Source organism: Mesoplodon bidens (assembly GCF_964165515.1).
Source record: "Mesoplodon bidens genome assembly, chromosome: 18".
NCBI classification, from domain to species: Eukaryota; Metazoa; Chordata; class Mammalia; order Artiodactyla; family Ziphiidae; genus Mesoplodon; species Mesoplodon bidens.
Window position 1 is genome coordinate 52545276 of NC_138175.1, and position 26711 is coordinate 52571986.

A 26711-nucleotide genomic window follows, 5' to 3' on the forward strand; every position below is an offset into this window, starting at 1 on the left:
GCAGGAACGGTTTCCGGCGCGTGAGGGACAGTGCGGACCGGAAGTTGGGGCGTTCGCGGCGATTAACGAGGTGAGGGGCGGGGCGGCTGCGCAGGGTGGTGGCGGCGGCGACCGGAGTCCGATCGGGTCCGGGAACATCTTGGGAGCGAGCTGAGGCGGGGAGGGAAATCCCGAGATGAGGCAGTGTGTTGGAGGAGGCTGAGCAGCCGGGAGACACAGACCGAGGTGGAGCCTGAGCGTTGCTGAGGGAACCTGAGGGTCAGAGAGGCTGAAAGAAATGGAGGCACGGAAAGAAGCTTCGAGAAACTGAGGGACCGAGAGACAGGGAGGTTGAGAGAGGAGGGAAGCTGAAAACTGGAGAGATCGAGGGCAAGAGGCTGATGGGTCCTACCGCGAGAGGCTTAGAGGGAGTACGAGAGAAATGTGATCGCACCGGGAACTTGGGAAATGGGGGGAAACGTAGAAAGATGAGAGTGGAAACTAAGGTTGCGAGAAAAGTGTGTGTATGTGTGTATGATGTATATGTATGCATATAAATATATATGAGTGATTTAGAATAGTACCTGATACATGCATCAGCCCTAAGTATATGTTAGCTATTGTTGTTAAAGCTTCAGACAACTGAGTGACAAAATTTAGGCAGAAATGGAGAGATGAGAGAGTCACGATGGAGGAAGAGAGTGATGGAGAGAGACGAAAACGGAGAGTCAGAAAAAAAAATTCAAACAGAAAATGAGACAGTCAGATGGAAAACTGAAGTGGAGTGGCGTCGAATGGAGAAAGACAGTTGGAGAGAAAATCAGACTAAAGAACAGAATCCGAATGGGAGAGCATTAGATAAATGAAAAGAGATGGGACCAGGCAAAGGAAAGGGAAGAGAGATGAGGGTGGGTGGTGAGCAAGATAGACCAAAAAAGACAACAGACCTGAAGATGGAGAGCCAGACAGGAGAGAAATAGGGAAGCAGAGAAAACCTCTAAAAGCCTTAAGCCTAGGAAATACAGGCCAAGAGACCAAGAGATGGTCCGAGACACAGTTACAGAGAAACTAGTAGATCCAGGAAGTCTAAAAGGTAGTCTTAAGAGAATGGATTCCTTGAGAGTCATGAGGATGCTCTCATTCCGGCCCACACGCAAGGATAGGCAGTTAGCAGTTAGCACACATCCCCACACCTGGATACTGCTTCTGTGGGAAACAGCTCTGCCAGTTCACAGGCTCTTCAGTTGAAACCCTCACCTGGCTCTAATAACTCCCAGGGTTGGTCTGGGTCCCTCTGAGGCTACAGAGGTGGAACCTCTGAACTCTTCTGTGACGGCCCTCAGAGACTGAAGACAGAGTAGGTGAAAGCATTGCTCATGAACCAAGGTGAATTGTGGCCATTTGAGTGTAATTTTTTTTTTTTTTTTTTTTTTTTTTGTGGTACGCGGGCCTCTCACTGTTGTGGCCTCTCCCGTTGCAGAGCACAGGCTCCAGACGCGCAGGCTCAGCGGCCATGGCTCACGGGCCCAGCCGCTCCGTAGCATGTGGGATCTTCCCGGACCGGGGCACGAACCCGCGTCCCCTGCATTCGCAGGCGGACTCTCAACCACTGTGCCACCTGGGAAGCCCTGAGTGTAATTTTTTTCCAGGTTATATGCCTGTGGTTCCCCTCACTGTTTTTGCTCTTAGTCATGGTGGAGAGAAAGCACTGGACTTGTATACCAGTTACCTGTTTAGCTTCTCTGTGCCAGGCTAGGTGATAAACACTGCAGTGTTTTGAGATGGGTATTGTCCCCATTTTGTAGATGAAGAAAACCTCAAAGGGTTTAATTTGCCGGCGGTCACACATCTGATAAAGGATAAAGCTGCAATTCAAACCCAGATCTGTTTGACCATGAAGTCTTTACCAGGGAAGCCCTCAGGGCCCTTTTAAGATCATAAACTCTTTTAAGAATCTGAGTGACGGGCTTCCCTCCAGAAAATTGCACATACGTGGGGATGTGCTTTGTTAGTTAGGACTTACGCAGCTAAGAGTCAGAAACCAAACCTTAAGAAAAAGACATTTTCTTGTGTAGCCATGAAGTGGGGGGTTGGAGGGAACTAAGCCTCGGGCACTAAATCATGTTGCCAAGCTTCTCCCCGTCCCTCTTGCACTTCTCTCCGTGTCGTGGCTCGGTGACCATCCTTGTGGGTGCCTCACTGGGCCCACGTGCAGGCTTTTCTGTAGGATAGATTTCTAGGAAAGACTATGTAAGAGCTACTACAGACAACTCCCTGTTTATATTGTCCTTGCTTAGCCACAGTAGATAAGCTTTCCTCTCCTAATAACATAGTGTAAATTCCAGGGAAAGGCCCTGATTGGCCCTCCTCGGGCCAACGTGTCCACTCTTCAGACCAGTCACTGGTTAAAGGGGGAGTAGGGTACTGTGATTGGCCAGGCCTTTGTCACTTGCCCAACCAGTAGGAATTCTCTTCACTTAAAGGCAGTGGGAACCATGTGGATTCCAAGAAGGGCTGCTCTCCAAAGGAAAGTGCATACATTTTTCTGAAAGAAAAAAAAGTGCTGGGCAGGCACAAACAAAACATACATAATGCAACACTTGCAAAACTGTGCACTGGATTTCAAAGGGTTCCCAGGAGTCCTGAAACTCAGTGGACCACAACTCTGTCATGTTGTCACCTCTCAGGACCACGTTCTGCTGTTGACTGGCCACGTGGCCTACATTCCTTCCTGTCAAACGTTCCCTCCTCTGAGGATCCTTCCCTGACTCCCAAGCACAGTCAAGGAAGGCTCCCGCAACCCCCTGGGCTTCCTTTATCACAGCCTCCGTCTCAGGATTGTCAGAGTCTGTTGAAATGACCACCTGTGTGGTCCTACTCATTGCTGTCCCTCCCCCCAGTCCAGTGCTTGCAAAACAGCAGGCTCTCAGTAAATGTTTCTAGAAATGAGTGAATGTCTTCTGTTCTCTCCCGCAAACATCCAGGGCCCGAAATCCCAGGATGAACTTGTGTCCGTCCCAGACATCACCACAGGAGTCATGAGGTGCCCCGTGTGTCACCAGCTTGACCCAGGCCACAGGCCATTTACTCTGCCAGCACCTGCCGTGATCCTGTCCCACCCCTGAGGAGGAAATTAGCTCTTTGAAGAGAAAGTGCTTCCTTATTGCAGGCACTGGCCTCTCACTGCAGGAGGTGGGGAATGCCTGAGAATATCTGGTCTGGGTGATCAGAACTGAGGCCAGTTTTGTGACAACACTGGGATTAGCCACGGCATGCCGCCTCCCAGAACAAGAGAGGGCAGGGGTCCGCGAGACCGACTCCCGGCTCCCAGTCAGGAAGAGGACCCGGAGAACTGGGACTGGAATTGTCCAGAGACACGTCGCCTCTTCGAGGACGCCTTCTTCGGTGATGAGGGTTATATCCGGCAGGGTTCTGAGGAGTGCCAGAGGTTCTGGACCTTCTTTGAACGCTTGCAGAGATTCCAGAATCTCAAGACCACCGGGAAGGAGGAGAAAGACTCTAGGCATCCCAAGCACAGCATCCCGGCACTGGCCGACCTACCTCGCGCTTATGACCCACGCTACCGCATCAACCTCTCCGTCCTTGGCCCCGACACTCGGCGCTCTCGGGGGCTAGGCCGGCGCCTGGACCCGGAGAGAGTGTCTGAGTTCCGCCAAGCCCTGTTGCACTACCTGGACTTTGGCCAGAAGCAGGCGTTCGGGCGGCTGGCCAAACTGCAGCGTGAGCGCATGGCACTGCCCATCGCCCAGTATGGGGATCGCATCCTGCAGACGCTGAAGGAGCACCAGGTGGTGGTGGTGGCAGGTGACACGGGCTGCGGCAAGTCCACTCAGGTGCCCCAGTACCTGCTGGCCGCTGGCTTCAGTCACGTGGCCTGCACCCAGCCCCGGCGAATCGCCTGCATCTCACTGGCGAAGCGGGTTGGCTTTGAGAGCCTCAGTCAGTATGGCTCACAGGTGAGTGGGACAGAACAGGTTTCCAGTTTTTCCCAGTGACCTCGCGGAATAAGTTGGTTGCCCTATGGCAGTATCCTTACGAAAACACTTACCCTTTGACCCAGCGATGATTCTTCTAGAAATTTTTCTATCGATTGGCCTGGAGATGGTCCAAATGACAAAGGCACTAACATTACCCAGTATAGCACTTTAACAGTCAAAAATCAGAAATGCCTCAGTGTTTATCAGTCTTTTTCTAGGCAGTCACAAAAGAAGAATGAGGATGCTTCCTCCTGATGAGTTCTAGGGCTCTAATCCTGGCTCGGCCACTGACAAATGTTTGTTATTGAAGTTGTCCTACTCTCAACACAGAAGAATGCACATATCATACGTATATAACTCTGTGCATTTTCATAAGTTGACTGCATTTGTGTGACTAGCACTCAGGTAAAAGAGTCAAACTTACCAGCACCCCAGAAACCTCCTCGTTTCGCCTCCCAGTTACTGCCTTGAGGCCTCGAGTCACCACTATTCTTGGGGATAGATCATCATTTTAGTGCTAGATTATCAGACCTGCATTAGTGATAGAATATCACAGATTATTTTCTCCTCTTTTTCTTACTTTTTTGAAGATTTATTTATTTATTTGTTTCTTTGTTTTGGCTGTGCCGGGTCTTAGTTGCAGCACGCGGGATCTTTTAGTTGCAGCACGCGGACTTCTTAGTCGCAGCATGCATGCGGGATCTAGTTCCCCGACCAGGGATTGAACCGGAGCCCCCTGCATTGGGAGCGCAGAGTCTTACCCACTGGACCACCAGGGAAGTCCCTCTTTTTCTTACCTTTTATAAATGGAATCAAAAAGTATGTTCTCTTGCTCATCTTGCTCACTATTGCCAATTATGGCCTCTGTTGCTCAATATTAGTTTTGTGAGACTCACCTGTAGTATTATCGTGTAGATGTACACCATTCATTCACACTGTTGTATGGTATTCCATTGTGAAGGCACCACAGATATTGGTTTCTTTTACTGTTGATGGGCATTGGGGAGAGTTCTAGTTTTAGGCTCTTGTGGATGGTACCACTATGAACATTCTATAACATGCCTTTTGGTGTGTTTTGGTACATATTTCTGTTGGGTACATTTCTAAGAGTAGGATCACTGGGTCATACCAATACTTGTCATGGTTAATCATTTTCATTTTAGATTTTCCAGTGGGTCTGTAGTGATATCACATTTTAATTTGCATTGTGAGTTTTGCTTTGTTTTGGCTGCGTTGGGTAGTAGTTGTGGCATGCAGGATCTTTGTTGAGGCATGCAGGATCTTTCCTTGTGGCGTGCGGGCTTCTCTCTAGTTGTGGCATGCAGGTTTTTCTCTCTCTAGTTGTGTCGAGAGGGCTTAGTTGCCCCGCGGCATGTGGGATCTTAGTTACCCGACCAGGGATCGAACCCGTGTCCCCTGCATTGGAAGGCGGATTCTTTACCCCTGGACCACCAGGGAAGTCCCTGCATTGAGAGTTTTAATTTGTGTTTCCTTGAAGACTAAGGATGTTGAGTGCCTTTTCATGTATGTATTAGCCATTTGGAGATCCTCTTTTGTGAAGTGTCTGTTCAGGTCTTTTTCCCATTTCGCTTTTGTGTTTTCTGTGCTTTTGTTCTTGATTTATATGTCTTTATAGAATCTGGATATGACGCCTTTGTAGGATTTATGTATTGTAAATCTTCTGTGAGTTTCCTTTCATTTTCTGAATGGTGTCTTTTGATGATGGTGTTTTTTCATTTAAATATAACACAGTCTGTCATTTTCTTTTTATGGTTGCCACTCTTTGGGTTCTGTGTGAGGAATTTTTGCATACTTTAAGGTCATGAAGATATTCTGTTTTTTTCTAAAAACCTTTACATTTAGGACTGTAATTCATCTGAAATCTATGTGTGTATGATGTGAGGTAGGGGTTAAGATACATTTCCTCTCAGTAACACTTTTTAGCGGTTTTACTTTGGTTGACTGGTGTCAGTTTCTCCATTTCTGAGGTGAGGGTAATACTAGTGCTTATACTGTGTGGTAGTTGTGAGGATGACGTGAGTTGATATACATAAAGATTTAAAGTAGTTCCTGGTACATAGAAAGGACTCAAAGAAAGGTTAAGCATTACTATTATAATTAATTAGTATCATACATCAGGCTCTGAGCCAAGTACTTTATGTGCATTAGCACATGTAATTCTCACAGCATCTAGGAGGAAAAAATATGCATCTGTGGGATGGAATTGCCCAAGTCAACAGCACTAAGTGGCAGAGGTGGCATTTGACCCCAAGCCTGTTGGACTCCAGAGTCTGATGTGGGACATTTGCTCAGATTTTCAATTTGGGGAGGGCGAGGGACTGTGGCCCAGGCCCAGGTCCTCTCCTGACCACACGCTCCCACTGCCCCCCACCCCCAGGTCGGGTACCAGATCCGTTTTGAGAGCACACGCTCGGCGGCCACCAAGATTGTGTTCCTGACAGTGGGGCTGCTCCTGAGGCAAATCCAGCGGGAGCCCGGCCTGCCGCAGTACCAGGTCCTGATCGTGGATGAGGTCCACGAGCGGCACCTCCACAACGACTTCCTCCTGGGTATCCTTCGGCGCCTGCTGCCCCAGCGACCTGACCTCAAGGTCATCCTCATGTCAGCCACCATCAACATCTCGCTCTTTTCCAGCTATTTCAGCGGTGCCCCCGTGGTACAGGTGCCCGGGAGGCTCTTCCCCATCACGGTCAGTGCCCCCCTTGCCCCTCCCCAGACTTCCCACCTGGTCTCTGGCCACCCTGGACATGTCCCTTCTCTTCTCTTCTTCTCTGTTTCCCAACTCTTTGATTAATGACGTTCTCTCTCTCTCGCTCTCTTTTTTAAAGTTGCTGTTTTTGGAGCATTTACAGTGTGCTGGATAGCGTGTAAGTGCTTGTTAGAGGAGACCCCAAAATTTAAAGGCTCAAATAACATAGAAATAAATTTTTCTTATATAACCCAAGCCAGCCAAGTGTGGCCGGTCCAGGCTGATGGGCAGCTCTGTTCTACGTGGTCATTCAGGGACCCAGGCTCCTCTTTTCTATTGCTCTACCGTCTCATAGGGCAGGGTTTCTCAGACTCAGCGCTTTTGACATTCGGGTCTGGATAATTCTTGGCTGCCCTGTGCATTACAGGGTGTTTAGCAGTCTCTCAGACGTGGCAGAGCCGGGACTTGAATCCCACTCACAGACAGACATGGCCCTGTGCTCGATAGCTTCTGTTTGCCCTTCCAGATCTCCTTGTCCCTTCCCCACCTTCCTGTTTTCCCTGGGAAGCACAAACGGACCCCTTTCCCCTCTGCCTTCTGGTTGGCCAGCGGGAAAAGGAGAGTCAGCCCCCTCCCCTGAGGTCTCCAGTGAACTGTGACCCTCACCCGAAATCACAGCTCCTTTTCGAGATGTCTCTCCACACAGCTCTCTCCTTATGGTTTTGATAACTACTACTTCCTCTTGTTCTGGGGCCCAAGAATTGATAAGCACTCTGAGGTCCCTAGCCGCAGGAGATGCACTGTCCCTTGTGGTTTCTGGGTCTAAATGCCCATCAGTCTGTCTTCTAAGTAGCCATTAGAAACAGTGAGGATGCTTTCAGAGAAGTGATTTCTAGGGTTTTAGTCCCAACTCCACCCCTTAAAATTTTGTTCTTGTTGGAGTTATACTCCAGATACAAAAGAGTACCCATAGCACAAGTGTACAGCTCAATTAATTTTCACAAATTAAATACCTGTATAGAGCCAGCACCCAGATTAAAAAACATGAACATTACCAGCACCCTAGAAACCTTCCAATTACCTTGATCCTTTGACCTTTTATTGCATCCTTCTCAAATTATCGCCTTTGAGCGTGCTGTCGGCTGCCTGACTGATCCGTGTCTTCTCTGTCAGCCTGTGACCTCCTCGCCCCGTTGCTTGGGAGCTGGAGTGACAAGGTATGCTCCTGCCTGGGACTATCTCCTCACAGGTCGTGTACCAGCCGCAGGAGGCCGAGCCAACAACATCCAAGTCGGAGAAGCTGGACCCGCGGCCCTTCCTCAGGGTGCTGGAGGCCATTGACAATAAGTACCCACCCGAGGAGCGGGGTGACCTCTTGGTCTTCCTCAGTGGCATGGCGGAGATCAGCGCCGTGCTCGAGGCCGCCCAGACCTACGCCAGCCACACCCAGCGCTGGGCGGTGCTGCCGCTGCACAGTGCCCTCTCTGTGGCCGACCAGGACAAGGTGGCGCATGCAACCAGGCCACGTGGGGCAGAGGGGGGTCTGGGAGGGGTTGAGGGCGGCTAATGCAGGACAGATGTGACCCCACAAGCCAGGGCTGTGGGCTGCAGAGGGACTGCTCCCATCTTTGAGTTCCTGATGAGGTGGGAGGCATTGGAGGTGAGCTTTGGAGAACAAGGAGGCTTTTGAGTAGGAGAAGAGGGAGGAAGGCGGTCCAGGTGGGGGAAGCCAGCTTGAGCAAAGGCCTGGAGGTGGGAACCTGTGAGTGGGGTGTGGGGAAAGGTGAAGAGGCCGCCTGGTTGGAATGGAAGGGTGCTGGGAGAGAGGCCTTTGGGTCACTGTCTTAGTTATTGATTGCCATATAACAAATGACCCCCAAACCTAGCAGCACGTTTACTGTTACGTGCATTATCTCACATAGTTTCTGTAGATCAGAAATCTGGGAGGAACTTCGCTGGATGGTTCTGGCTCAGGGTCTCTCATGTGGCTGCAGTCAGGTGTCAGCCGGGGATGCTCTCATCTGAAGGCTTGCCTGGGGCTGGAGGACTGTCTTCTCAGATGGAGCTGACTGTTGTCTGGGGGCCTCTCTAGGGGGCTGTTTGAGTGTCCTCACAATATGGTGGCTGGCTCGTCCCAAGACCAAAGTAGAAGCCACAACATCTTTTATGACCTAGCTTTGGAAATCACAAACCATCATTCCTACAGTATCCCTTAGTTTTTTTGTTTTTTGTTCTGTTTTTAATTTCCAGATAGTTTAATTTTATTTATTTAATTTTAAATTTATTTATTCTATTTATTTATTTTTGGCTGCATTAGGTCTTCATTGCTGCGCACGGGCTTTCTCTAGCTGTCGCGAGTGGGGACTACTGTTTGTTGCAGTGTGTGGACTTCTCATTGTGGTGGCTTCTCTTGTTGTGGAGCACGGGCTTCAGTAGTTGTGGCTCGCGGGCTCTAGAGCACAGGCTCAGTAGTTGTGGCGCATGGGCTTAGTTGCTCCGCGGCATGTGGGATCTTCCCGGACCAGGGCTTGAACCCGTGTCCCCTGCATTGGCAGGTGGTTTCTTAACCACTGCGCCACCAGGGAAGCCCTATCCCTTAGTTTTTAACCCGGTCTGCCCTGTTCAGGGGGAAGGTACTGGGTGAGCGTGTGAATCCCGGGAGTTGAGACTTCCCCAGGCTGTCCTGGAGGCTGACTACCATAGTCACCTCCGGAAGAATCCTTTCAGGTCAGACTTGGTTGTTTAGTGATTAAAGAAACAAGCTTTGAGCACCTCCTTAGTGCTCCCCTTGCTCCAAGGGGCCTCTTTGGGACACAGTGGGAGCTGAGATATGGTTCTTCCCCTCAAGCTGCTGGTCTGCTGAGGGGGGATAGACAAGTAATTGACAGTCCCACAAGTGGTAGAGGAGAACTCTGGATACTCTGAGAGCAGAAGAGTCTTGGTGGATTCAGGAAGGGCTTCCTGGAGGAAGGGAGTCTGCATGTGGAGACCTAAGAAAGCCCCATTCTAGGAAGGGGGTAAGGAGAAGCGTGTCTCAGCTAAGGTGTGTGGTGCACTTGTTTTGTGCTGGGCAGAGTCCTGAGCTCTGTGTACTGCTTGTCTCTAATCTTCACAGCTGCCCTGTCTGCCAGGTCCTGTTGTCCCCATTCAATAGATACAGAAACTGAGGCGTAGGCACTTATGCAAAGTCACATAATTGACAGAGCCAGGCTGTAGAATTTGGTAATTTGGTACCAGAGCCCATACTCTTAACCAGAGGTTGGCAGACTTTCTGTGAAGAGGGCAAATTTTTAGTTTTTATGGGCTCTATGGTCTCTGTCGTAACTACTGTACTATTACAGGTAGAAAGCAGCTGTAGACTGACCTCGTGAGGCTGTGTTCCATTAAAACTTGATTTACAAAAATAGGTGGCAGGGTGGATTTGGCCTGCAGGCTGCAGTTGCTGACAGCCACTCTTAACCACTGTGCTTGGCTGTCTCTTGGGTCCATGAGAAGGGCTTGTGCAAAGGGCCTGGGGTGAGAGAAAGATGGGACAGCTGGGAAACTGCACTCAAAGTGGCTGGGTCCAGATTGTGAAGGGGAAGTCAGGAGAGATGGGACTGGAGAGGTGGGCAGGGTTAGACCACCAAGGACCTTGAAGACCCAATGTGGTGGTGGGCTTTGCCCTGAGGGCACTGGGGGGGTCATGGGAAGGTTCTGAGCAAGGTGGCGGGCAGTGCCAGTTTGTGCTTTAGCAGATCCCTCTGCTGCATGTGAAGCCTGGATGGGAGGGGATGAGACTAGAGACCAGGGAGGAAGCTGGAGTGGGATTGGGGTGGGAAAGGAGGGGCGTGGAGCAGGGCAGGGGCTGTGGGTTTGGGGAGGAGGGAGTGAATTCATGAGATGTTCAAGATCTGGTGTGGCTGGGTGGGTGAGAAGGGTGGGAACATCCAGGACAGCCCAGGTTTCTGGCCCAGGCGATGCAGTAGATGATGAGCCATCTCTAAGATGGGGGCCCGAGTAGGGAAGGGTTCAGTAGAAGGTGCTGAGGCTGTTTTAGACATATGGCTGTGAGGTACCTGTGGGACATCCAGGAGGCATCCAGGAGGCCACTGGACACATGGGTTAGTGAGTGCCGAGTTAGTTGTGCAAAGGGCCTGGGGTGAGAGAAAGACAAGGTACTGATGCCGCCTCTTCACTATACCCCAGGTGTTCGACGTGGCCCCACCTGGAGTCCGGAAGTGCATCCTCTCCACCAACATCGCTGAAACCTCAGTCACCATTGATGGGATCCGCTTTGTTGTAGATTCTGGTAAGCGCTGCCCCCCAGCTACCTCAAGGACCTGGCGAGAAGTGTGGGGTTTGGAGCTGTGCACATGTAGTGAGGGCACTCTGGACCACAGCAGGGAGGAGGTAGTGTTTAGGGCTGTGGAGCAGTGGCAGCATCTTAATCTTGCTCAGGCCTTCCTAGCTTGCTCCTGCCCCAGGGCCTTTGCACTTACCGTCGTCTCTGCTGCGAGCTGTCTCTCCCCAGATTTTTACACGGCTCACTCCCTCACCTTATTTCAGGACCTGCGCAGGTGTCTCCCCAGTAGAGAAGCCCACTTGTTCACTTTATCTAAGTGATCTCCTTTCACTGTCATTTCCCTTATGAGGCTTTATTTTTCTTCGTACTATGGGCATTATATTTTATATATCTCGATCTATGTATTGTCTGTCTTCCCAACTAGACTGTTCTCTGGAAAGTCAGCATAGCCCAGTGGCGAGGAGACACTGGGGCCAGCCTGCAGGTACACTGCCGGCTGTGTGACTCTCAGTGTGACAGTTTGCTCATTTGTAAAATGGCAGTAATAACAGCACCTCCCTCAGGTGTTGAGGATTAAAGAAGTTAATACATTTGGGGGCTGAGGCTGGAACCTGGCACAGGGTGAATGCTCAATAAATGTCAGCGGTTATCTTATTGTATTGAATCTGATGCCACCGATGATAAAAGATTCCATAATTTTATGTTGGATGACTGAACCTCTGAGCAAGAAAAGGCTTGAGAAAATAAATGAAAAGATAAGTGAATGAGGAAACTAAAGAATACATGAACAAAATGGTAGGGTGGGGCCAAGAGTAAGCTCTCAGTTAGTGTTACTGGGACAAAGGAGTAAGTGAGGGTGTCAGTGAGTGAACGGCTGGGTAGAGGGCCAGGCGCATGGAGGGCCCACGTGGCTCCTGCACACACATTCCCTTCCCTCCCTGCTACCCTCCTGCCCACCCAGGGAAGGTGAAGGAGATGAGCTATGACCCACAGGCCAAACTGCAGCGGCTGCAGGAGTTCTGGATCAGTCAGGCCAGTGCTGAGCAGCGTAAGGGCCGGGCGGGCCGCACGGGCCCTGGTGTCTGCTTCCGCCTCTATGCCGAATCGGACTACGATGCCTTCGCCCCCTACCCTGTCCCGGAGATTCGGAGGGTCGCCCTGGATGCGCTGGTGCTGCAGGTGAGGCAGGGGCTGGTAGGGGACCGGATCCTGAGTGCTGGTGCTGGAGAGGAACCCAGGAGGCATTTAGACATGGTTTCAGGGTCAGGAAGGGCAGGGCTGGCCAGGCCTCGGAGTGGAACTCATTCCTTCCAAATGTCAGATCCCGTATTGAGGGGAGAACTGTTCCCCCAAATCCACAGGGTCATGGGAAGAACCTTGTGACTCAGTCACAATGCTTTCAGCTGTAACAGAAAACCCATCAAGAAGTGGCTTTTAAAACCAGGGTTTTGGGCTTCCCTGGTGGCGCAGTAGTTAAGAATCTGCCTGCCAATGCAGGAGACACGGGTTCGAGCTCTGGTCCGGGAAGATCCCATGTACCGGGGAGCAACTAAGCCCGTGAGCCACAACTACTGAGCCCGTATGCCACAGCTACTGAAGCCTGTGTGCCTAGAGCCTGTGCTCTGCAACAAGAGAAGCCACTGCAGTGAGAAGCCCTCGCACCACAATGAAGAGTAGCCCCTGCTCGCTGCAACTAGAGAAATTAAAGCAGACATAACTAGTGTAAGAAGCATGTAGGCATTTTATAAATATATTTCCTTGAATATGGACTAATTGAAATAGTCCTCTTTTTAAATTAGAGGTTCTGCAACTTTTACCTTTGCTCTTAAGAGAAAATCACAACAGAGTTCTCAAGACTTCTGTGTTCATATAAAATAATGTGAATATTTTATTCATAATATATTGAAGTTTGTAAGGAATGTTATCTTCCTACATATTATTAAGCATTATCTTGGAATATGTTGAATGTATGATCATGTGTGACTCTGTAGAGCTGGAAAATGTATGAATTCTTCAACTCTTACAACAGGTGTGCTGATAAATTTTATTATGGAATATGACTAAAACAAAACAAAACAAAAAAACATCCAATACTCGGGTACCTCTGTTCTGGGTGCCTGAGTTATGTATATAACTTTTGCTCCTCACACAATCTCTGTAGGAGGTAAACTTATTCCAATTTATGGATGAGCAACAGGATGCAGAGAGGTTAAGTAGCTTGATCCATGTGGTATGGCTGGCAAGTGGCAGAGCCCGGATTCCATCTGAGGCTGTCAAGCTCCAGAGCGTGCCTCATGAATGCCACCTGGCTCTGGTAGCCACGGGCAGCACCTCCTCCTCCTTTATTATCTGGCTGCAGAGGCAATGAACTGCCCCTCTTTGTGGGTCTCATTTTTTTTTTTTTTGGCCGTGCCGAGCAGCTTCCAGGATCTTATTTCCCCAAGCAGGGATTGAAGCCAGGCCCACAGCAGTGAAAGCGCGCAGTCCCAACCACTGGACCGCCAGGGGATTCCCAATTTGTTGGGCTCATTTTTAAGGCCGTGGGAACCTTTTCCAGAAGCCCCCTGGCTGCTCTCCCACCCTGTCTTGTCAGCAGAACTAGGTCACGTGTCCACTCTGTGACCTGTAATTTTCCGAGGTGGGGCGGGTGGCATTGCCCGACTGGATCAGAGCAGTGATTCTCAGTCTCAGCTACAGTTTGGAATCACGAGAGCGCTTAAAAAAACAAAAAACATCCGTGCCCTACCCTTCACCCAGAGCTTCTAATTTAAAGGTCTTTTAATGAGTATTAGTCATCTCCCAGACAACACCACAGCTTAGTGAGCAGGGAGGAAGGTGGTACCACTGGTTGCTGGGTGGATGCCAGAACGTCTGGTGCCCTCCAGATCAGGCCCAGGAGAGCAGGTCACCTTACCCAGAGGCTTCGGCTGAACCCCTAATCTCTGAGCCTTGTTCTCACTCTCTCATGGCCATGTGAGCCACCATGCCAGCCTTTCCTTCATCCACTCAGCAGAGATGTGCTGTTTCCCTATGCCATGCCAGGCCTGGTGATGGTACATGTTTCACTGCTTTCTCCCCATGACCTGCTACCCTTCTGGGCCTTTGAATCAGTCAGGATGCTTTGGTCAAAAGTGAGAGAAACCCACCTCAAACGGTTGTTAGCAGAAAAGGGGATTTTATGGATTTGTGTGTCCATGTTGGGGGGAGGTCTAGCTTAGGAAAAATTAAGGATTTCTCCATCTGCTGTGAATGGGCTAATTTCCAGGCAGTGGAGAAACTAACCACAACAGCTCTGGGCTTCCATCCTGGCCCCTCACAGCCAGAGAGGATGCTGGAGCTTCTGTCTCTCAGCTCCAGTCTGCAAAGTCCCAGGGAAGGATTCTGAATGGCCCAGCTCAGGTCATGTGCTCATTCCTTAGTCAGTCGCTCTGACCAGGGGCTGAGAAACCTCAGTTGGTCCAGCTTAGATTGTCTGCTCGCTCCATGGCCAGGGTGTGGAGAAGAGCTGCTCGGCAGACAGACAGATAATGGCCCTCCTTCCCTGCTTCTGTACAATGGGCCTTGACATTGGGCCTTTTAAAGTATCACAAGTTTGTGATCCCTGAGCCCCCCGGTGTTCCACAGTGGCTCATGTGTTCCCCATTCCTGACAGGGTTTGGTTCTCATTCCAGATGAAGGGCATGAGTGTGGGGGACCCCCGAACCTTTCCCTTCATCGAGCCCCCCCCACCAACCAGCTTGGAAATGGCCATCCTCTACCTCCGGGACCAGGGGGCCCTGGACAGCTCAGAGGCCCTCACCCCCATCGGGTCCCTGCTGGCCCAGCTGCCTGTGGACGTCGTGATTGGTGAGGACCCCCCTTTGGGTGATCACACAGGGTCCTGGGAATGGGTGTGGGACACCGCTTGCTCTGAGTGACCCGGGGGCAAGTCTGGTCCTTCTCTGGGCCCTGTCCATTCATTCTCAGGTCCTCTGTGTCAGGTCCTGTTCTAGCGCCAGGGATATAGCAGTAAACAAAACAGACACTTCCCTCCTCTGCACAGTCTGTCCCCAGCTCCACCGTGGTACCCCCTCTCTTGTGGTTGGATGTCAAAACCGCCTGCCTCTTCCTCTTGCTCATCCTGAGTCATCCCTGCCCCTCCCGAGGAACTTGCTGACCGAGGCATATTTATCTTGCCCAATTCTCCTGACTTGAGACATTCTGTGTCTACCAACAATCCACGGCCCAGAGAATATTCCTAGCTGAGTTCTGCCACCTGGGGCACCACTTCCCAGGCATAATTCTCAGGGGATCTTTCTGCCTGTGTCAGTATCATTAAAGTCCCCATCATTGCGACACGCTGGAGCGTCAGTACGGGCAGCAGCCTGGATACCACCAACCCTGAGGGCCACCCACAGCTATGGAAATGGTTATTTTTGTTTATTTTAGAAGGAAACAGGGCTAGTGCAAGGAGAATCAGATCTGAGAAGAAAGAGAACAGTCTGTGAGCATTTGCTTTGTGTCAGTGGAAGACTTTGTGGCCCTTATTTCATCTTCACCTGGTGAGGGGAGGGCCTCTGGGCGCTCCTGTTGTACAGTTGAGGAAAACGAGGCTCAGAGAAAGGCTGTCACTCGCTCGCCAGGGAGGCACGCCCCAGCCAGGCTGGCACCGTGGGTCCCCAGGCCCTGCGGAGCAGGAGACACAGATGATGCAGTGCCGGGCAGTTCTGGGCCCCGGTGGCTCAGTTACCATTCTTGCTCTGTGCCAGGTGGAGCTCCCAGTGCTTCACAGGTGAAACACAGTTCATCCTCACAGCAGGTAGATGCTGCAGTTAACCCATTTCACAGATGGGGAAACAGGCACAGAGAGGAGGAGAGACTTGCCTGAGGTGACAGAGCTCAGGGGTTCTGGGACAGCCTTGTTTTACTGCCCTACTTTATCTTATGAGGCTACATGTGTAACAGGAACTTTCTGGAAAGGTAGGCAAGGGGAACAGTGAGGGTGAGTCAGATGTGTGACATGCAGGCCACTGACCTTGGGGCAGGTGGAAACAGTCTTCCATCACATTGGGATCCGATTCTGGGTTTGATTCTGTCCCTCTGGCTCCCGAGGCCCTCTATGGGTGAGGTGGAGGGTGGGTCAGGGGTCCCAGAGGGCTGGGGACGCTGTCAGGTGCCTAGGAGGCTCAGCGTGGTGTCTGCCCCCAGGGAAGATGCTGATCCTGGGCTCCATGTTCCACCTGGCGGAGCCTGTGCTCACCATCGCCGCCGCCCTCAGCGTCCAGTCGCCCTTCACCCGCGGCGCCCAGAACAACCCCGAGTGTGCAGCGGCGCGGCGACCCCTGGAGAGTGACCAGGGCGACCCCTTCACGCTCTTCAACGTCTTCAACACCTGGGTGCAGGTGAGGTTGGCAGCAGGGTGCCCCCGTCTGGCTGTCGTTCTGCACGGGGCCAGGGCCTCCCTGAGGCTGTGGCTCCTCTGTGTGCGCCCCACCCCCACCCCAGGGACAACCACCGAGCCCTCCGCAGGCCGGGCCTGTCTGCGGAGGACCCCGACTCCATTCATGGGACCAGCACGTGCAGAGGCCCCTGCCTGAGGGGGAGCCTGAGGTTTTTAAAGCACTGACGAAAGCCAGTGCCATCTGGAGAAAGTTTAGATGCCTTAGGGTGGGGGCTATATCTCTAGCACACGTTCCCTGACCGGGCCGGGTCCTGTTCTGGGCAGTGCTGGGGACCCAGTGGTGACTAAAACTACCTGGCCTGGCCCTCCTGGGGCTCCCAGCTCAGTGCAGGAGAGAGACTGTCCCTGGACAGCGACCACCCAGAATGGGCTGTGATGGGGAGTCCAAAGGGGCTGGGAGAGCCCAGGGAGGGTGTCTGACCCCACGTGGTGTCTGGGAGGGCTTCCTGTAGGAGGGGGCAGTGGGGCTGGGACCTGGAAGGAGGAGGAGAGCAGGTGGCGCTGAGGGAGGGCCGGCAGGTCTGCGTGCCATCTGCCCAGAGGCTGGTGTTTGGGCTCACACTGGGTTCGTCTGGGCAGTGGGTCGGCACCCCCATCCCTCCTCCCAGCTGGCCAGGCCCTGACCCTCTGGTGGCCGGACCTCCACCCAGGTGAAATCTGAACGGAGCAGAAACTCTCGTAGGTGGTGCCGCCACCGGGGCATAGAGGAGCATCGGCTGTATGAGATGGCCAACCTGCGGCGCCAGTTCAAGGTGAGGCCCGGGAAGAGGGGTGAGGGCCGGCCTGCCCAGGCAGACAGGGCCAGGAACAGACCTGGCGAGCGGGGGTGGGGGCGCTGGAGTGGGGTGTGCATGAACGCCTTCTGCGGCACGGCTTCCCATCCTCTGACAGTCATCAGAGTCCCACCCTACACCCGCCTCCCCTCCCGTCACATCACCAGGTGTGGAGTGGGGCCCGGGCAAAGGAGTAGAGATCCAGGAGGGTTTCCTGGAGGGGTGAACGGGGTCACAAGCCGCATCCTCACGAAAAGCCGCCTTCTCTGGAGTGGGGGAACCGAGCTGGCCGAGTGCCAGCAGGCCGCACGGGGCACCAGATTTGGAGCCGGACGTCCCAGCAGTGAATCTGGGCTCTGCTGCTTGCTAGCAGTGCAACCCCGGGCGGGTTACTGGGCCTCCCGGGGCCTCAGCTTCTCGCTCTGAAAACGGGGAGGCTAAAAATAGCCCCTGCCTCCCAGCGTTCCCACGAAGATTAAATGAGTTAATACACGTAGAGCATTTAGAAGGGCCTGACACACAGGTGTTCCCGTACAAGTGTTTGCAGTTTTCATCGTCTTTATGAGGACGTGGTTCTACAGCTTGCTTGTGCTGTTAATACTCCGCGGGCATCTTTGCATCCGAGCACAAAAAGATCCAGTGCCGAGTACTTCTCTGCGGTCGTGTAGCGTGCCGCGGAACAAACATAAAAGAGCCCCTGGTGTAACCGTTCCTCTCGGCTGCAGGAGGGCAGATTGCAGCCCAGAGTGGACGGTCAGCGCCAAGACCTCCCACGCAATCACAGGGGTCTCCACGTCGGGGACCACCAACATCCCAGCTGTTCTCGGCATCTCTCAACATCTCTGACTTTCTGAAGAGTGGCAGTTCAACCTTTGTTGAGCCCCAGATGCTGAGAAACTAATGAAAAGTCTGGGTCCTTTTCTCTCTCTCACTCATACGTGAGTCACGTATGATATCCTGTCTCTCCTCGTTGGTCGGGGCTCTATGAGAAACAGAAGGTCCAGTGCAGTAGGTCTCTGGGAGACTGCTTCCAAAGGCGTGGGCAGTAGGTCTCTAATGTGCATTGGAATCACGGGGAGGGTCCGTGATATCCAGATTCCACACCCACCCGCCCTGAGATTCTGATTCAGTCATTCTGGGATGGGGCCCAGGTCTTGGCATTTCTGAGCATACCCGGAGCCTGGTGACGACTGTGCAGAGGAGGCCCCGGGGAGGACCCTGGGTGGTGATCGCCTGGCCTCCTCTCCTCCCTCCTGGCGGCTGGCCCAGGGGTTCCGTTGGCCGATGACAGAGACGGCTCTTTCCCGGAGCAGTCATGTGCCCGGCACCGTGCAAAGAGTTGTTCTCATACAGCCCCTTTCAGCCCTAACAGCCCTAGCAGGGAGGCCCCAGGAAGGTCCCTGTTTTTCGTTTGAGGAAAAGTGTGGCTCTAAGGGTGAGGTCTCGTGCCAGCCAGCAGCAGGCCCCAGACCGGAACGTGCGTCTGCATCCAGAGCATGCTTGGCCTGCCCCGTGTCCCTCACTCGGGCCCCACCCGCCCCCAGGAGCTGTTGGAAGACCACGGGCTGCTGGCCAGGGCCCGGGCCTCAAAGCCGGGGGACAGCTACAGTCGGCTACGGCAGCGCCGGGAGCGCCAGGCGCTCTGCCAGCTGAAACGCCAGCATGAGGAGGCCCAGGGACACAGGCGCGAGGTGCTGCGGCTCCAGGAGGACCAGGACGGCCGCTCCAGCGATGAGGACCGGGGCGGCACAGCCTCCCAGGGGGCCGGCGACAACGTGGACATCCAGGTGAGGCGCCGTGGGGCTGACTGGTGCCTGGGGTGGGTGGGGATGGAGTTGATCAGAGTGGGGATGTGGGCTGCCCTGGGGCTCCTACGGGACATGGCCCTGCTCTGGGGTCTGAGAGGACACAACCCTGCCCTCATTCAGGAGGCAGGTTTCCATGGACAGGAGTCTATAGAAACCCTTGGATCCACAGATTCCAGTACAAGCCCCTGGGGTAGTGGGGAGGGCCCTCCGGAACCCACCTTCCTCCGTGTTGCCACCAGGATGTGAAGTTTAAGCTCCGGCACAACCTGGAACAGCTGCAGGCGGCCGCCAGCTCGGCCCAGGCCTTGACTCGGGACCAGATGGCCCTGCTCAAGCTGGTGCTGGGCCGGGGCCTCTACCCCCAGCTTGCCATCCCGGACCCGTTCAACAGCGGCCGCAAGGACTCGGACCAGGTGGGTCTCCTTCCCTCTCCCCGTCCCTGTGTGTGTTTTGTCGTTTGTCACCCCTTCCCAGCACCTGCTCTGTGCTGGGGATACAGCAGTGACTGAAACAGCCCTGGCCATGCCCTTGTGGGGCTGCAGTCTAGTGGCGGGGGCGGGGGATAGACGCGTTCCCAGACAGATGACCAGAGTGGTTGGGGTCGGGATGGGGACCGAGGGGCTGAGGGGGACCTAATTAGCCTTGGAGGAGGTCAGGGAGGGCTTCCTGGAGGAGGAGCCTTCTGAGTTGAGATGAGGAGGAGGGAACCTGGCAGCGGGAAGAGCAGGTTCGAGGCCTCTGTCACGGGCACCCGCCTTCGGCTTCTCCAGATCTTCCACACCGAGACCAAGCAGGGCGCCGTGCTGCACCCCACCTGCATCTTCGCCAGCAACCCTGAGGTGCTGCACACACAGGACCAGGAGGCCAGGGGCGGCGACGGGAGCCGAGGTAGTGTGAGCCCAGGCCGGGGTTGGGGGAAGCCCTCCATCGGGGATGTGAGGGGCGGGACCGTGACCTCAGGGTGCCCCTCGCCGTCGGGGTTACCCCCTCGCTCCTCCCCACATACAGCTTCGCTGGGGCTGCTGACGTGGGACCTGCGGGTCCCAAGAGCCAGACCTGGCTGGGTGGCCTTGGCGAGTCCACCCCTTGCTGCGCCTCGTCCTCCCACTAGGTGCTGGCTGCCCCGAGCCCCGAGCCCGTCCCAAGGCCTAAGGTTTTAGCAATTAGAGCAGCGCCTGCTGGGAGACCTGTCCCGGGAGCCCCGTGAACTTCAGGGCTTGGTCCTGCCTGGGGGGCTCCCCCAGCCCCAGCGTTCAGGCAGTTGGATTCCGTCTACCTTCTAGTGGGATCCAGGCCACAAAAGTCGCCTCAGCTGAGGTTGCACTCAGGCCAGGCCAGTCCCACCGGGGTGCCCTTCCCCAGGTGCAGGCCCTGCCCTCAGGAGCGGGCTTCACGTCTGCAACGTGAAGGACTAGTTGTGTGCTCTGCCTGAGCTGAAACACAGCTCATCCTTCTGTTTGTAAAGGAAGTAACACACTGCACTAAAATGGTAAACAGTAACCCCCAAAGGTAAGGTTTATGATTTTAAATACCAAAGATAGAATTTGAAATTTTCTCTCTGATCTTTAAGTGCTGTAAATTCCAAGTGAATTTACCCTCTTCCTATTACATTGCTTTACTCCTTTTTGGAAACATTTTGTAAGTCCAGGCATCTCGCAAGTAGAGAGTGTGTGAGGAGCCCTCCGTGGTCTGGCCTAGCTGTAGCTGTCACCATTTTTCCATCCTTGTTTCGTCTGTCCCCTTGCTTTTTGTTTTTTCCTTTTTGCTGGAGCTCGTTAAGGCAGGTCCCAGACATCTTACCGGTTGGCAATAACAATGGAAACCATATGCACAAGGACTGCTTTTCTGCATCACCACGATGCTGTCATTGCCCTTAACAAAATTAACAATAGTTCTTCGTATCACTGAATAGCCAAAATCACATCCAGCCTGGCAGAATATTTAAGAATAAGCCACAGGCATTTTATCGTTACACACGTGAGCGTATTCTTTGTGTGGACATGTGCGTGGCCCGGGTGGGACAGGCAGCCACTGGGGGATGATGGGTGTGGGGTGTGGGCGGGAGCTGAGCTGTCCCCTTGACCCTTCCAGATGACAAGGGCAAGAGGAGCGACAAGGACAAGAGGAGCAGCACGCACCAGCTCCTCAGCTTCGTGTCCCTGCTGGAGACCAACAAAGTGTACCTGGTGAACTGCGTCCGCATCCCCGCTCTGCAGGTGGGTCCCCGCCCCAGCCTCCCTGCCTCCCAGTCCCGCTGCCATGGCTGTGTCCCGGGGCAGGGGCCCCAGGTGGGCCTGGGGGAGCCGCCTTCCGCCAGGCTGCCTGCTGTCATTCATGGCTCGCTGAGTGCCTGCCGGGTGCCAGGACCTGTGGAAGGTGCACAAGGCCAGACCCGGTTCCTGCTCTCCAGGAGCTCCCATCTCACGGGGAGGGCGGGCAGTAGCACTAAACGCAGTGCAGCACTAACTGATTAGGGTAGAGAGCGATAAGCGTTCGGGGAAAATAAAAAGAACTGGTAAGGGGATTGGGGAGGGGTGGGTTGAGGGGGCAGGGGAAGGGACAGGTTCTAGTATGGAATTAGGCGATCCGGGTGGGCCTCATTGAGAAGGTGCAGTCAAGTAAAGACCTGAGGGAGGGAGGGAGCCTTAGGGATCTCTGCGGGAAGAGTGTCCTGGGCAGAGCGAAGAGCAAGTGCAAAGGCCCTGAGGCACCCCGTGCCTGGTGCGGACAGGGGACAGCTGGAGCAGAGTCAGTAAGGGGAAGCGTGGCTGGAAAAGAGGTCAGGGAGGCAGGTGAGACTGGATGCCCCGCCCCCCACCACCAGAGGGTTCTGAGCAGAGCTGGGACAGGGTCTGACACGGGGCAGAGGCCAGGAGCCCAGCAAGGAGGCGACTGTGGTCGTAGGGCAGGAGCGGATGGTGCTGGAGGCTGAGGATGTGCTTAGATTGCAGATGTACGTGCGTATATGTGTCTGCAGCCAGGAAGGGGGGTTCCTGACAGCAGTAGCTGCCACACCTGTGTGCCCACTGTGGCCACCCTGTGGTTCCAGGCCTGGCCACAATTCTCACTTTATAGGGGAGAAGATGGGGCTGGGTGCAGGGGGCAGTGAGGAGGAGGGCGTGTCCCTTGACTAAGCCACACAGTGAGCAAGTGGCTGAGCCTGAGCTCAGGGTCACAGGCCACACCTAAGGCCTCCCCCCATCAGGTGGGTGTCCCCGTTACCCCGACCCCCTCGCTTCCATCCCAGGGAACATAGAGGGAAGAGAGAAACCCTTCCTAGAGCCCTGGGAGATGTTGTGGACGCTGATTTCCACTGGCACCAAGAAAGCGAACTCTGATCTGCTCCGTTATGTCTTCGTTCAAACATGTACTGAGTGGCCACCTGGCACCAGCCGCTAAGTTCTCTTCCGGGCGCTGGGGATGCAGTCGTGATCAGAATGGATGAGATTCCCTGTGTTCGTGGGGCTCTTGTATAAGTTGGGGAGGCAGATGGTAAGGAGAAGCACAAATGTAAGAGACCACAGCAGATGCTGTACCAGTGCCGGACGGAGGAATGAAGTGGGGCGAGGGCCGGAGTACTGGTGGTCAGCAGGACCTCGGACGGAAACACGGCTTTGCTGGCTGAGATGCTGCCTGATATTCAGTGCCCCCCGCGCTGCCCCTGCCCCGTAGTTTCTGATGATGGAGAATTTTAAACATGCACAAAAGTAGACAGAATAGCACACTGCGCTCTCATATTCTATCACCAGCCCCACAGCCCCTCGACCCGTGGCGAGTCCTGCCCTATCCACTCACCCCCGCCCCATCCCATAGAATTTTCCCCAACGCGTTATCTTGACAGTTTTCAAAGAGAAAAGCTGAAAGAAGTGTAGAGTGAGCACTCAGTATTCCCACTCCCCAGTCCTACAGCTGACATTCGGTCTTGGCTTTATCACCTCTCCACTCATCAGTCTATTTTAATAGGTGGGCTTTCTTTTGAATTTCTTGATGCATTTTAAAGTAAGTTTCTGGCATCAGTACCCTTCACCTGTAAGCACTTCAGCATGCTTCCCGTTAACTAGCATTCAATATTTGTTTATATATTTTGAGGATAAAAGTTAGAGAGAGTGACACATACACATACTAAGCACGCCGTTTGACGAGTTTTGACAGACACACACGTGTAGCCCCAACCCTAAGAAGATAGAGATGGCCGCTGGCCTCCAGCGCAGGTGATGACTCCCCTGACTTCTTGGAACCTGCTCTGTATTTTACTCTTTAGTCTTCATTAGTCTCTTTCTCCGAGTAGAATTTCAGCTCCGTGGGGCGAGGACTGAGTCCATCTTGTTCACATTGTGTCTCTGGCACCAGAAGAGTGTCTGGCACAGAGTAGGCGTGTGGTCAGTATTTGTTGCAGGGCTGGGTGGACGGCTGCGTGGGTGGGTGGATGCTTTGGAGAGACAGGTGGACGTCTGGATGGGTGGGTGGGTGAGTTGGGGGTGGGCAGGAGCCCAGCCAGGCGGGGGCCTCTCTACGATCGCGTCCTGCCCCTCCCGCCACTGCCTGTCCCCTGTCCCTTCTCTTCCAGTCCCTCCTGCTGTTCAGCCGGTCCCTGGACACCAATGGTGACTGTTGCCGTCTGGTGGCCGATGGCTGGCTGGAGCTCCAGCTTGCGGACAGTGAGAGTGCTGTCCGGCTCCTGGCGGCTTCCCTGCGGCTCCGGGCCCACTGGGAAAGCACCCTGGACCAGCAGCTGGCCCACCAGGCCCGGTGGCGGCTGGAGGACAAAGACGAGGAGGAGGAGGCCCCAGTCAACCGCAAGGAGGTGGCAGCCCTGAGCAGGGAGCTGCTGCAGTTCACGGCGTGCAAGGTACCCGCCTCCTGGGCACCTGCACCCCCTTGGCCAGAGGGGCCATCAGCCATAGGGATGAAAGCTCTGGAAGGCCCGGCTTCCAGCTCATCAATATGCACACATTTGGGGGTTTTCAAACCAGAGAGGTTGATGACAAGACCAATGTCACACAGCTGGTAAGGGGGGAGCCAGGGTTTGCCATTAACCCTTGCGGCCTTCATTCAACAGATGTTTATGAATACATGCTGCACGTGTGGTGCAGGTTACCCCTCGTTAGCAGTTAAGGGCGTGCAGGGTGTGAGAGGGAAGCTGTACGGAATCTGTCTATTTGTGGAAGACAGACGGGAAGAATTCGGACGGAGCAGTTTTGAAACTGATCCCCCACCTCTTTTTGGTTTTTTTGTTGTTGTTGTTGTTGTTGTTGGCGGTACGTGGGCCTCTCACTGTTGTGGCCTCTCCCGTTGCGGAGCACAGGCTCCGGACGCGCAGGCTCAGCGGCCATGGCTCACAGGCCCAGCCGCTCCACGGCATGTGGGATCTTCCCGGACCAGGGCACGAACCCGTGTCCCCTGCATCGGCAGGCAGACTCTCAACCACTGCGCCACCAGGGAAGCCCCTGATTCCCCCACCTCTTTAAGTGGTGGGGGGTTGAGAATCGCTCCTGATTCTATTGCTATTACACGTGGATGGGGTGCGACCCAGCGGACCAGGGAAAGGGGAACAGGCTGATGAGCTGGAGGAGAAGGGGCAAGGTGGCCAGACTTGAAGGTCAGACTTAAGGTCTGGATGTGTTCCCAGCAGTCATAAGGAGAGAAGGGGTCTGCAGAAGGCAGGTGAGATGGGGGATGGGGCATCAGGGAATGTTCTAGACAAGCCTGTGGTCATGAGTATCTGAAACCGTGTTGTGATTGGCATTAAGCAATTGGCCCCCATAACTGAAAAGCCCAGGGGTGGACTTTCGGCACGGCTGGATCCAGGTGCTCCGATCACGTCTGCCTGAGTCTCTCTCCCCTATTTTCTGTCTCTCTTTGTTCAGGTTTCCTACAGCCTCCGGCGGCTCACAGCGCTGGAAATCCAGAACCTCTATGTGGGACCCCAGACCATCACTGCTGCCCCCAGCCTCCCTGGCCTCTTTGGCTGCTCTACCCCGTCCCCCCATCCCACCAAAGGGGGCTACGCAGTCACTGACTTCCTCACCTACAGCTGCCTCACGGTGAGCACTGACCCCACCTTGGTCCCTCATCCTCCTGCCCCTGAAAATGCGATGTCAGTGATTCCCCCCACCCTCTGCCCCCAACCGCACTCCAGCTTAGTCCAGGGACGCAGTTTCAGAAAGGGGCCTGCCAGCCCCGAGGGGTTCTGGGAAGGTCCCAGGCTGGCGGCGAGGGGCGGTGGGGAGCCGGGCCTGACACAGCCTGCCTGTCACAGAGCGACGCGGACCTGTACAGCGACTGTCTCCGCACCTTTTGGACCTGCCCCCACTGCGACCTGCACATGCCCTTCACGCCCTTGGAGCGCATCGCCCACGAGAGCACCTGCCCCGAGGCCCCACAGGACGGCCCCCCAGGTGAGGCTGGGGCGGTGGCGGCTGGGGCGCCTGTGTTTGCCCAGCTGTCCATCCAGCCTGTGGTTGTTGACTGTGCGTCTGGGCACTTGCTCGACACTCTGGCGACTGACGACCTCAGCCATCTGCTCTGGCTGAGGCCACGTGCGGACTCCGTCATAAGGACCCAGAGCCGGGGACCAGGAGGCGCTGCAGCTGCCTCATTCTCAGGTCATGCTGTCTGTCTCTCTTTGGTCTCTGTGTCTCGGCCTGTCCGGGCGGCCTCTGGGTTCCTGTCTGTTTCTCTGTCTCTCTCTTGCCGTGTCTCTTGTTCTTTCCTCTGTCCCGCAGCTGTCTCTGCCTTGGCCAAGTCCATCCTGTTGTCAGCCAGGGGACGCTGCAGTGGGCAGAGCCGGGCACAGAGTCTTCTGTGGTGCCCCACGCACCACACGCTGGCGCTTGCTGGGGAGATGGCTGTAGGGCCACGTGGTCCCACCCCAGGGCTCTGTTTGTCTCTTTCAGTCTCTGTGTCTCCGCTTGTGTCTTTCTCTGTGTCCCTCTCACCCCCTGGGACACAGAGTAAAGACTCGCCTGTGTGTGTGTATTGATCAAGGAGGGCTTCCTGGAGGACACAGAGCTGGAGTCCCCGGAGGCCAGGAGAGAGCCTAACACTGCCAGGTTTCTGGGATTTGGGTGGGGGTGAGAGCATGCAATGGAGCGTCCCCCTCACAGCCTCCCATCTCCTCTCCCTTAGGGGCTGAGGAAGCTGCCCCCGAACCCCTCCAGAAGGCATCTGCCCTGCAGAGGCCCTACCACTGCGAGGCCTGCCAGAAGGACTTTCTGTTCACACCCACGGAGGTGCTGCGGCACAGGAAGCAGCATGTGTGAGCCCAGCCAGTCCTGGACCAGGACCAGGACCAGGGCCAGGGCTCCCGCCCAAGCCCCCGGCCTAGGCGCGGAGCTGTGGTCTGGGCCCAGCCCCGCGGGGAGGGAGCATAAATATGTGAATAAAGTCTCACCGATGGAACTTCCCTGGTGGCACAGTGGTTAAGAATCCGCCTGCCAGTGCAGGGGACATGGGTTCGACTCCTGGTCCAGGAAGATCCCACATGCTGCGGAGCAGCTAAGCCCGTGCACCACAACTGCTGAGCCTGCGCTCTAGAGCCTGCGAGCCACAACTACTGAAGCCTGCGTGCCTAGAGCCTGTGCTCCGCAACAAGAGAAACCACCGCAATGAGAAGCCCGCACACCGCAACGGAGAGTAGCCCCCGCTCGTGGCAACTAGAGAAGGCCTGTGCGCAGCAACGAAGACCCAACACAGCCAAAAATAAATAAATCTATTTT

The 26711-nt window shown here is 54.4% G+C and overlaps 1 protein-coding gene across 3 annotated transcripts; it reads left to right on the top strand.

Moving 5' to 3' along the window:
- The first annotated feature begins 20 nt into the window (after nt 1-20).
- DHX34 (DExH-box helicase 34) lies at nt 21-26711 on the top strand. 3 transcript variants are annotated; one of them, XM_081216208.1, is made up of 17 exons: nt 21-70; nt 2964-3956; nt 6376-6687; nt 7937-8191; nt 10876-10978; nt 11934-12151; nt 14644-14818; nt 16160-16353; nt 17063-17164; nt 18730-18972; nt 19233-19406; nt 19764-19881; nt 21085-21209; nt 23561-23842; nt 24861-25037; nt 25253-25391; nt 26122-26711. In XM_081216208.1, the coding sequence occupies exons 2-17, from the start codon at nt 3252-3254 to the stop codon at nt 26253-26255; spliced, it is 3456 nt and encodes a 1151-aa protein (XP_081072334.1). In that variant the 5' UTR covers nt 21-70; nt 2964-3251; the 3' UTR covers nt 26256-26711. The 3 variants fall into 3 exon arrangements, with proteins under 3 accessions (XP_081072334.1, XP_081072332.1, XP_081072333.1); XM_081216206.1 differs by having other exon boundaries at nt 25253-26711; XM_081216207.1 differs by lacking the exon at nt 21-70 and adding an exon at nt 1314-1336 and having other exon boundaries at nt 25253-26711.